The sequence below is a fragment of the Gekko japonicus genome, unplaced genomic scaffold, assembly GCF_001447785.1.
Source record: "Gekko japonicus isolate JY-2015 unplaced genomic scaffold, Gekko_japonicus_V1.1 scaffold3656, whole genome shotgun sequence".
In the NCBI taxonomy this organism is placed as follows: domain Eukaryota; kingdom Metazoa; phylum Chordata; class Lepidosauria; order Squamata; family Gekkonidae; genus Gekko; species Gekko japonicus.
In genome coordinates this window covers 81052-92288 of record NW_015169285.1, presented here as the reverse complement: position 1 = coordinate 92288, position 11237 = coordinate 81052, and the positions used below count along the sequence as shown (strand labels likewise).

General features: G+C 45.5%; 1 protein-coding gene across 1 annotated transcript in view; it reads left to right on the top strand.

Annotated features, from left to right (window-relative positions):
• Positions 1 to 637: 637 nt before the first annotated feature.
• The window catches only part of LOC107114964, a 78498-nt gene continuing 67898 nt past the window's right edge, over positions 638 to 11237 (top strand). Inside the window, exons 1-3 of the mRNA XM_015416571.1 lie at positions 638 to 716; positions 916 to 988; positions 3961 to 4050. Of these exons, the coding sequence (XP_015272057.1) occupies positions 916 to 988; positions 3961 to 4050 (163 nt within the window). The 5' untranslated portion in view covers positions 638 to 716. The remainder of the gene's footprint in view (positions 717 to 915; positions 989 to 3960; positions 4051 to 11237) is intronic.

The window sequence follows — 11237 nt, the reverse complement described above, 5'->3', positions numbered from 1 at the left end:
GCAATCCAAAACAGTCCAGTGGCACCTTTAAGACCAAGTTTTATTCAGGTACAAGCTCTCCCTCCTTTGCAAGGAGAGATCTGCACGTCCCCCCCCCCCCCAATAGCTAGCAATCCAAAACAGTCCAGTGGAGCCTGAGCGGTGGGTGTTGCCTTCTGACACACTTCCGGTGATGTCAGGGGGTGTGGCATATGCAAATGAGTTGTGCTAATGAGTTATGCTAATGAGCTCCTGCACCCCTGATTAACAGACTAGATGGACTAGATCAAGTCTGCATCTAATCTGGACTGCATCTAATCTGCAGCTATAGCATCTGAAGGCCAAAGGCTCTTGGGGTGTAAACAAGGGGAATATGCAAGGGTGCAATGGGAGTCAACAGTAGAATGCTGTTCTTAGGAACTCCATAATCTTTTGCTCCTACTCTGTTCCTATCTGCTCCTTCCTGTTGTGACTCTTGGTTGAAACGCAATAAAACTCTTCAGCTTCTCCCGTACACTCTTCTAATTTGCAGTGCTGGGAACTGGGGTCTTGTCTCACTGGCCACCCACTCTCATTCCAGTTTGGCTAAATTCTGCTTGCATTCTTTTATGCTGAGACAGTCAGAGTGGCAAAGTATGAACAAGCTAGGTTAAGCTGCCAACAATTCACAAATGTCTGCTTCTCTGATGGTGCAGGATCCAAGGCCAAAAAAATATTTTCTTTAAGTTCGGCCCCAAGTAAGTATCAGATTTAGTAAGTACTCTGATCCTGTTCTCCCATGCCCTGTCCAAACTTTGTATGTTTCTCCTTTTATAGACAGTCATATGGAGCAGCCGCTTTTCAAACTGTAACGGAGACAAGAATGTTAGAAAGTCAGATGCTTGGAGTCTAAGGTTTCTCTCTCTCTTCTCTCCCCCTTTCAAATTCTTTTTTCAGATGCAAGAAAAGATGAGCCACATGCAAGAACTAGACTCTGCCTCTCAGTTGAATCTCAAGCCTGAGTTTGAAGGTGGGCGAAAAGAACATTAGATATTTTAAGTCACAAAATATGCAAACCGTAAACTGCATGTGCCTATTTCCCTGTCCCTTTCAAAGGAGTTCTCTTAACTGCGGTACAAAACTATACTGCCCACAAAAAGCTGGTAATGCAGTATAACGACAGAAGCCTCTGAAATGTTCCTGACCATTTTGCATGCTAAAATGTACATCTTTATAAATAGTTTTAAATGTCTTAAAGGCTTTATAAGGGGGGGGGGAGGCTATTGCAGTTTCCTAAAAGGCTCGTATGCAACATTCACCCCCCAAATGGGCTCACCAGCTCCTTTTAGCTGCCAATCCCAGTTGCTGGTTTTCAAATGTAACTTCCTGACAAAAGCATTTTCCCATTAGAAGAATAGCTGCCCTGGCTTTTCTGAGTTTGTGTTGGACATTTTGTCAGACACTATTGGTGATCAGTTGTTTAGTGCAGCCCTATAAAAACCAATAGGTTATTTGTAGGGTATGTGTGTACATATATAATACAATAAGCAAAGCTGTGCACAATAGAAGACACTGACAGTAGCAGAAGCTAATAAATACAATATTGTAATATATAGAAGGACATGAATGAGAATATTAAATCACAAATAACAAAGCCATCAAATACAACAAGCGCAAGAATAATACATAGCAAGGCCAGCAGCAAGAATAGGTGTTAAAAAAAATTTGGTTAGTGACTGGTTGCCCATTTATATAAACTGCATATCCTTCTGAAGGATGTTCTTCTGAGATGTGTATATCCTGGTTGTATTGAAAATTATACCCGAGATAACTTGTAATAGTCTTAACTGAAGAAGAATTTTGAAACAAAGTTATTAATATCCGGAACCTTCGTATGAACTCATCGGACTACTTACCTGCTTGATCTACTTATGCTTCTTACCATCTATGTATTATTCTTGTGCTTTGTGTATTTGATGGCTTTGTTATTCGTGATTTAATATTCTCATTCATATCCTTATATATATTACAATATTAGGAATAAGGCCTGTTGTGGAAATAAATACAACGAGCTCTAGGGAGAGGCTCTGGGAGAGTGCCCCGGCCTTGGGCACTCAGCGTTAATTTGCTGTGGCAACCTCAGCAGGGTATAATGACAGAGAGTTAATCATTTTCTCCTGGGGAACTGATCTCTGCCATCTGAAGAGCAATTGTAATTCTGCGTAATCTCATTCCCTCCGCTGGAGACTGGCAACAATGGTTCCCCATGAAAGAATGGTTGGCTTGGAGGGTGGAGTCTATGACATTGCACCTGTCTGAGTTCCCACTCCTCCTCAAACCTCATCCTCTCCAGGCTCCACCCCTCAAATCTCCAGGAATTTCCCAACCTGGAGTTGGCAACCCTATCTCCCTCCCAGCCAACCATTATCTGCTTCAGCTTTCCATTTCCTCCCCCTCCCTCCTAGAGAGCAGGTGTAATTCTGAGTGATCTCCAGCCCCCACCTGGAGATTGGCAACAATGGTTCCCTGTGAGGGAATGGCTGGCTTGGAGGGTGGAGTCTATTGCATTGCACCTGTCTGGGGTCCCACCCCTCCTCAAACCTCACCCTCTCCAGGCTCCATCCCTCAAATCTCCAGGAATTTCCCAACCTGGAGTTGGCAACCCTATCTCCTTCCCAGCCAACCATCAACCTACCATTATCTGCTTCAGCTTTCCATTTCCTCCCCCTCCCTCCTAGAGAGCAGGTGTAATTCTGAGTGATCTCCAGCCCCCACCTGGAGATTGGCAACAATGGTTCCCGTGAGGGAATGGCTGGCTTGGAGGGTGGGGTCTATTGCATTGCACCTGTCTGGGGTCCCACCCCTCCTCAAACCTCACCCTCTCCAGGCTCCATCCCTCATATCTCCAAAAATTCCCCACCTGGAGTTGGCAACCCTTTTAGGACTGGCCCCAATGAGTTTTATCCCAAATGCCAAAATAGGTGTGGAAAGAGCCTTTTACTGACAGAACCTGGTTGCCTAGCAACAGGCACTGAGGAAAAAGTACAGTGGGTGGGGGAGGAGGTTATACTGAAAGTCCTTTTTTTTTTTTTTACTGACAGAGGTTGGTTGCCTACCAAGAGCCACTGAGGGGACAGTTAGTCACAGTTAGGCCCACACAGGAGCCAAGAGAGTGTCTTTCCAGGAGCCGCAGCTCGTTTCCTCCAGGCCAGACCTTCCCTGGCCCTGCCGCCGCTGCTAAAGGAAGGTGGGGGAGCCATTAAAAGGTGCTGGGCAGCCTTCTCTGCGGTGCAGCCTGCTGAGCTATCGCCCTAACAAAGCGCTGACCTTGCAGCCAAGGGAGAGGGGCCACGAGGGGCAGCGGTGAGTGCTTCCCCTGCTGGCTGCTGCTCGCTAGGTCTGCCTCCTTCTCCCCCATGGAGGGGTTGCCGCTTGCTCGACGGAGTATCCATTCCCTTCGCCAGCTCCCTCCAGACTGAGAGCGAAACGCTGGCTGCCGGCTCTGTGGGTGGGGCCGAGCCAACGCAGCGAGTAAATGCAGCCAGGGGATTGGGAGTCAGCAGTGTGGCAGCTGAGCGGGCAAAGGGCTGTGGGGGCGTGTCCAGGAATCACACCAAAACTCTTTTATATATAAGGAGAGATTGTATTTATTAGCTTCTGCTACTCTCAGCGTCTTCTATTGTGCACAGCTTTTTGCTGTTTACATATATCATACAGCATGAGAATCAACTAAAGTAGGAACATCATTTGAGAAACTACATGTACTACTTTGAAGACTTAATTATTGTGGCATAAGCATTCAAGAGCCAAAGACCAATTCATTAGATGCATTTTGTCAGGTCACTTGAGAAAGCCTTTAAACATGTGATTGGATCCTGTATAGTTGACTATAAACATGGAATATAATAATATGTCCAGCCTTGTCTTCTTTTGCCCACTGAACAGCTACTATATTCTACCCACTTCCCAGCTGACTTCCCTAATTGTATCTCCTTGTTGTAGGGTTGTCATTCCCCCGGGATACTGGGGAAAACTCCGGTTTTCAGGGCTTCAGCCCCAGAACTCCCCCCAAAGTCCCCTGCTGCAGCCAAGGTAAGACCTGGCAACCCTACCTTGTTCACTTGCCTGCTATTCAGTTAGTGCCCCCACAGTGTTCCTTGCACTGTCCCGGAAGACATCACAGAAGGCACATTGCCACCAGCAAGCTTGATGATACAAAAAGGGGACTGTTTATTGGCACATCGACTTCCTCCTAGGTGGCTTTTCTGATAGAAATGTAGTTGTGGCCTCCTCACCAGTGCATTTGCTGGTTGATCTGAGTTACCAGCCTGTACTAGGCACAATTTCATCAAACCCCCTACCCCATCAAATTCTAAGGGCCCCTTTCTATACAGTGCCTAGAGAAGATCATTTTCCTTCAAGACAATTACATTTCTGATTACTTCTAGGGAAGACATGGGTGCTGCTAAGGCATTTGCACATTTTTAAGTGCATGTGGATCCATCTTAGAAAAAGATGCAGGTTTCCAGACATGGGAGTGAGTTATGGGAGCATTCCCATGACGCATTATGGGAAAAAGCCTTGAGTATGTTGATTTTCAGCAGCATCACATCAGCATAACAAAACTTATTACCATATTCTTACGGCCAAAATTAACTAGACACTGAAACTGATTGTTATTATTGTAGGAATCACTGTTCTTTCCCACCCTCTCCCTTTTGACTCTCTGCTTTCTCCTTTGAGTTCATCCACTCAAGGTTCCACTTGAAGGACTTCTGCTGTTGGCACATTTGGGGCACTGTCCTGATTGAATTAACCATTGTACTAAAGAGCAGAGGCTGCCTGAAATGGGTGCCCTGTTGTAGTGCAAGTAATATTTATCATTTAGAAAGTGTCTTTAACTAGCTAAGGGCTTCATAATCTTGTTTATCCTCTCCATAATTCTGTAAAGGAAGACACTGTTATTTCCATTGTACAAATATAAAGCAGAGGATGAGATGGTTCTTAACAAGGGCCTGTTCACACAGCTGTTTCACATGGATGATTGTCATGAATTTAGTTAGCTCATACTAACTTGCATGCACATACGCTACATACATACAGACTCAGCAGGCTGTGAGCCCATTGCTACTATTGGATCACTATGGCTGGAAGCCAGAATGAGCTGACTGAAAATTATGGCTGCCTGAGGCTGAAGTGGTCCTGAGAATGGGCCCCAAGTCCACAACAGTGGTGGGTCCTGAACTGAGGTCTTGGATGTATGCAGCAAGTGCAGAACATTTCTTGAGTTCAGCATAGTTTAATTCACATGTCACCGCTGTGCTACGGGCATCACTTCCACAAGCACAATCCAGCAAAATCAACAGTAGGTTCGTAGGCAGTGTTTCCTCATACAGTACCAGTTACACAAGTGTAAATTTATTGCAGGAGACAAAGGCCTTCCTCCTAGGTGGCTTTTCTGATAGAAATGTAGTTGTGGCCTCCTCACCAGTGCATTTGCTGGTTGATCTGAGTTACCAGCCTGTACTAGGCACAATTTCATCAAACCCCCTACCCCATCAAATTCTAAGGGCCCCTTTCTATACAGTGCCTAGAGAAGATCATTTTCCTTCAAGACAATTACATTTCTGATTACTTCTAGGGAAGACATGGGTGCTGCTAAGGCATTTGCACATTTTTAAGTGCATGTGGATCCATCTTAGAAAAAGATGCAGGTTTCCAGACATGGGAGTGAGTTATGGGAGCATTCCCATGACGCATTATGGGAAAAAGCCTTGAGTATGTTGATTTTCAGCAGCATCACATCAGCATAACAAAACTTATTACCATATTCTTACTGCCAAAATTAACTAGACACTGAAACTGATTGTTATTATTGTAGGAATCACTGTTCTTTCCCACCCTCTCCCTTTTGACTCTCTGCTTTCTCCTTTGAGTTCATCCACTCAAGGTTCCACTTGAAGGACTTCTGCTGTTGGCACATTTGGGGCACTGTCCTGGGTTGAATTAACCATTATACTAAAGAGCAGAGGCTGTCTGAAATGGGTGCCCTGTTGTAGTGCAAGTAATATTTATCATTTAGAAAGTGTCTTTAACTAGCTAAGGGCTTCATAATCTTGTTTATCCTCTCCATAATTCTGTAAAGGAAGGCACTGTTGTTTCCTTTGTACAAATATAAAGCAGAGGATGAGATGGTTCTTAACAAGGGCCTGTTCACACAGCTGTTTCACATGGATGATTGTCATGAATTTAGTTAGCTCATACTAACTTGCATGCACATACGCTACATACATACAGACTCAGCAGGCTGTGAGCCCATTGCTACTATTGGATCACTATGGCTGGAAGCCAGAATGAGCTGACTGAAAATTATGGCTGCCTGAGGCTGAAGTGGTCCTGAGAATGGGCCCCAAGTCCACAACAGTGGTGGGTCTTGAACTGAGGTCTTGGATGTATGCAGCAAGTGCAGAACATTTCTTGAGTTCAGCATAGTTTAATTCACATGTCACCGCTGTGCTACGGGCATCACTTCCACAAGCACAATCCAGCAAAATCAACAGTAGGTTCGTAGGCAGTGTTTCCTCATACAGTACCAGTTACACAAGTGTAAATTTATTGCAGGAGACAAAGGCCCCTTACTGTTCTAAACTAGATGATATCCATTGTTGGCCCAGTTCGAAGTAAAGTGATACAGGGACAGGGGTTTCATACAATTTCCTTCCATTATCTAGCCGTCTCTGAAGTGCTATGGTCATTTCATAGTGCAGATTTCCCCCCCGTGCACTTTTTCATGGTGTGTATTCCTTGAACTTTTTTTTTAATGTTCTAAGTTGAGTGCTATAGAGCTAGACCAGTATCATGGCCAAGGTACCGCTGGAGCACTGAAATGTTATCTTGGTTTAGCACTATAGTGCTCAACTGAGAATATTCAAAAACAGTTCAAGCAAGGAAGATCGTGCCACAAAAATGGGTGGGGGGGAGTGGCATCGTAGAAAGTGCTGCGGACATGATAAACAGCGCACCACAGCGATCCAGAAGCCCAACAAAGCGGTGAAAACAGAAGAAAGCAGTTTCCCTCAAAAACGGTTCAACCACGCTTTGCTAACCAGATGCAAGTGGCTTTGTATGAAAAGGTAAATAAAATCTGTTAGCAGCCAGTTACTAAAATGGGTCTGTCTGAAATGACAAAAAAAAAAAATCCATTGGCAACCAGCTACTAAAATGGAACACAAAGGCTGTTTGAAAGGGGCCAAAGTCAAGTGACGGTGCTGTTTCAAAAATAAACTTTTGCTTGCACAATGGGTATGGATGAGCTGAATGACACTTTAGGATCCAAACCTGTATTCTTCGGGAGAGCAAAAATACCTGTAGGCTGACAAACATGGTGACAGTGACCGTGTGTACACTACATAGGATAGGGTTGCCAGCCTCCAAGTAGGGCCTGGAGTTCACCTGGAATTACAACTATCTCCAGATTACACAGTGCAGTTCCACAGGAGAAAAGGGTCACCATAAAACTCCCACCTTTCTTTCTTACCAGAACAGTTTGCGATTGTGCCTTAAGCACTTCATTTTTCAGCATCACCCATCCTTCCTGTGCAGATTTCCCCCTCAGCATTTGCAGCCATGGGATCCTACCTAATATTTCTCTGAATTTTTTAAAATCAGCTTTCTTGAAGTCCAGGATACGAGTCCTACTATGTCCTGGTTTCACATCCTTCTCTATGTCAAATTCCAAGCTGACATGGTCACTATTCCCCAAGGATCCGACAACATTCACTTCATCAACCAGTTCTTCCCTGTTAGTCAGAATTAAATCTAGGATAGCAGATCCTCTGGTTCCCACCTCCACCTTCTAAGAGATGAAGTTTCCGCAAGTCTATTCAAGAATCTGCAGGACGCCCCATGTCTAGCAGAGTTAGATTTCCAGCAAATATCTGGATAGTTGAAATCTCCCATAACCACTACATCCTGTCTCTGTGAAAGTTTAGCAAGCTGTTGTACAAATGCATCATCCAGTTCCTCTGGTTGGTTTGGAGGTCTGTAGTATACCCCCACAACAATTTCCCCTTCTTTTCCCCCCCTGCTCTATCCTTACCCACACACTTTCAACAGGGCAACTCTCAAAATCCTGAATTTCAGTGCAAGCATATTCATTCTTGATATATAGTGCCACCCCGCCTCCTTTTTTGTTTATTCTGTTCTGTTTGAACAAGGTATATCCTTTAATCGCTGTGCTCCATATATGAGACTCATCCCACCAAGTCTCAGTGATACCTATCAGATCATACTTACTTTCCAATATTTGAAGTTCAAGTTCCTCCTGTTTATTTCCCATACTCTGTGCATTAGTATAAAGATACCTCAGATTACAGACATCCTTTCCTATCGTAGGTCCCTTCAAAATTACCTAAAAATTACTGAACTCACTTCTCTCCCGTTCATTTATTCTCTGATCACTCCCCTTCTTGAACTTAGTGTTGGGGATGCTGCACAACATCAGGCTTTTTCTTCCCACCCCCAATGTCTTCAGTTTAAAGCCCTCCTGATCAGGTTCACAAGTCTTCCAACAAAGACATTCCTCCCATTCTTTGTAAGGTGCACCCCATCCATCACCAACAGTCCTTCATGTCGGAGGTACATACCATGGTCCAGGAAGCCAAATTCCTCCCAACGGCGCCATCTACGTAACCAGCCATTCACCTCCAGTATCCTGTTCTTCCTTCCAGCTCCATGGCCCTCAACAGGTAAAATGGAGGAGAACACCACCTTTGCCCCCAGATCTTTCACCTTCTTGCCCAGAGCCTCAGTCTTTGGAGATCCATTCAAGGTTTCTTTGGGCTATATCATCTGTTCCCACATGGATCAGCAGAAGCAAGTAGCGATCAGAGGTCTTGACCAGTCTTGGAATTCTCTCAGTCACATCTCACATACATGCTCCAGGAAGACAACAAACCTCTCGAGATTCCTTGTCTGGTCTGCATACACCTTCTTCTGTCCCTCTCAGTAGGGAGTCACCAACCACCACTACTCGTCTCTTCCTCCGTGGGATAGCTTGGTTCCTTCTCTGCCTATGTACTTGTGTGTCAGTCACATCCTTTTGATCTTGGAGTGTGCTATTCTGATCTTCCATCATCAGAAGCGGCTGGTATCAATTTTGCAGCTCCACTGGCTGTGAGTGTTTCCTGATTATCTTACTCCTCAAGGTCACATTCTTCCACTCACCCACCTGTTCTTTGTTACTTCCTTCCTCTTGCTTAGGATTTGCTAGCTCTTGCCGTTCTCTCAGGAGCACCTCTTTCTTCACATCTAAAAAGGTTTCTGCCTCCCTGATGTTCCTCAGTGTACAGATTTGTGTCTTAAGTTCTCCCACCTTCTCCTCAAGTGTTCTTATAAGCTTGCACTTGCAGCATGTGTAATGCATTTCTCAGCATGGCAGAAAAATGATCATGGCGCAACTTCACGCAGGTCATTGGAATAGATCCTTTGTTATCCATCTTCCTTGGAGCAATGCTATCTTCTACAGCCTCAGGAACTTTCCTCAAACTCTGACGTAAACTCTTGTTGTGGTGATGTACCCTGAAAACTTTGAGACTGACCAGATCTGGAGATCCGGGCCCTGAGGGACCTTGTACAGTTCCGCAGGGCCTGCAAGACAAAGCTCTTCCACCAGGCTTTTGAGTAGGAGCCGCCACTATCATACCATCACTATTTTACCATCATTACCAACTGGCCCTGGGAAAAGAGAATGACAGTGTCACATGAAATTGACAGCACTGATTGGGTGTACCATCTTTGAACATCATCTTTATGGAAGATTATTCTGGAACATCTAGAGCACTTAATATGTTGTAACGCTGTAGTAATGATTTTATATGGTTTTAACCTGTTTTTATGTGTTGGCTTATGCCTGTCTGTGAGCTGCCCTGAGCCCGCGTTGCGGGGAGGGAGGGCTATAAATTGAATTTATAAATAAATAAATATAAATAAATGGCTACCTTGCCAGCAGTTTTCTCCCCAGAACTCAGTAGCAGCCCTCTACTCAGGTTCTTACAAGGCCTCCAAGCAAGACCCACAGGCTACGACCTCTGGCGAGGAGCAGCCTTTTGTTTCAAAAGGCCCCTTCCTGCTCAGCACAGCAGTGCCCAGCACAATAGGGGGCTTGTAATCAACAGCACTCCACAGAAACTCACTCAGCCTCCAACAACCCCCAAAGCACAAACAGCCCCAAACAGACCTTAACAGAACTCTCTCTATCAGGCTACAAAGAACCCAACTCTCTCTCAGCTCCCACACAGCAGCTAGGAAGGCAAAGGGAGAAAGAAAAATCCCCTACCTTCTATCAGCAACCCACCACATGCTCTCCACTCCTTGCCTCAGCCCAGCTGACTCAGCTGGGAATTGGCTGGGAGGAGGCGGGGAAAGAGGAAAGAGCACGAGGTGTTGGGAACTTCTCTCGCCTGCTCAAAAGGGTGGGATTTTTGCTGGCTCCCCCCCCTTTTTTTGGAGTAAGTGTGCACTTTCTTCTTGCAATTGCATGGAAAGGGGAAGGAGCCACCTGAGCAGAGTGAAGAGAGCTGAAAGCTGCTGCAGTTTACTAAAGCACTTTAAAAATTGCAAGGTAGATACGGTTGTCAGCTGTTGTAGGCTTGAATGTTAGGTGGAGGGGGCATGGACATAGGTGGAGGGGGCAAGGACTCAACACAATCAGAACTACAGGAGAGCAGCAAGGAAAGTATATGCCAAATATTGGAAAATAATGGAAATACCAACGAAACAAGAGTATACTACAGGAGAGGGAGGGAGGGGGAGAGAAGGTTCCTCTTCCTCTGTCTCGGTAAGTCTGTTTCCTGCACATGCACAGTGAATGCTGATTTACTTTTTGGCCATTTTTAACCTCCCCCATATATTTTAAAAAGTTTTTAGATTTTTCTGCACACCTGGGGTGTGGCCCACGTATGCAAGATAATCTCTTTTCCCTCCATGTGCCCTCGATATATGGAAATAAGTATCTGCACACAAGGGGTCATGTTGAGAATTAGATGTACAAGAAGGGGAAGTATTCCCCTCAGCTCCCGGCCTGCAGAAGCAGGAGGAGCTCCGCAGGAGGAGGAAGCGGCATCAGGTGAGCCCATCAGGTGGATCCATCAGGCCCACCAAGCCTTCTCCCTCCTCCCTCCCCCCTCCCCCTGGTGGTGGCGGCGAGGCCTGAGGCCTGCCAAGCCTCCCCCTTCCCCCAACACCGGCGGCGGCGAGGCCTGAGCAGCTCACAGCTCCCG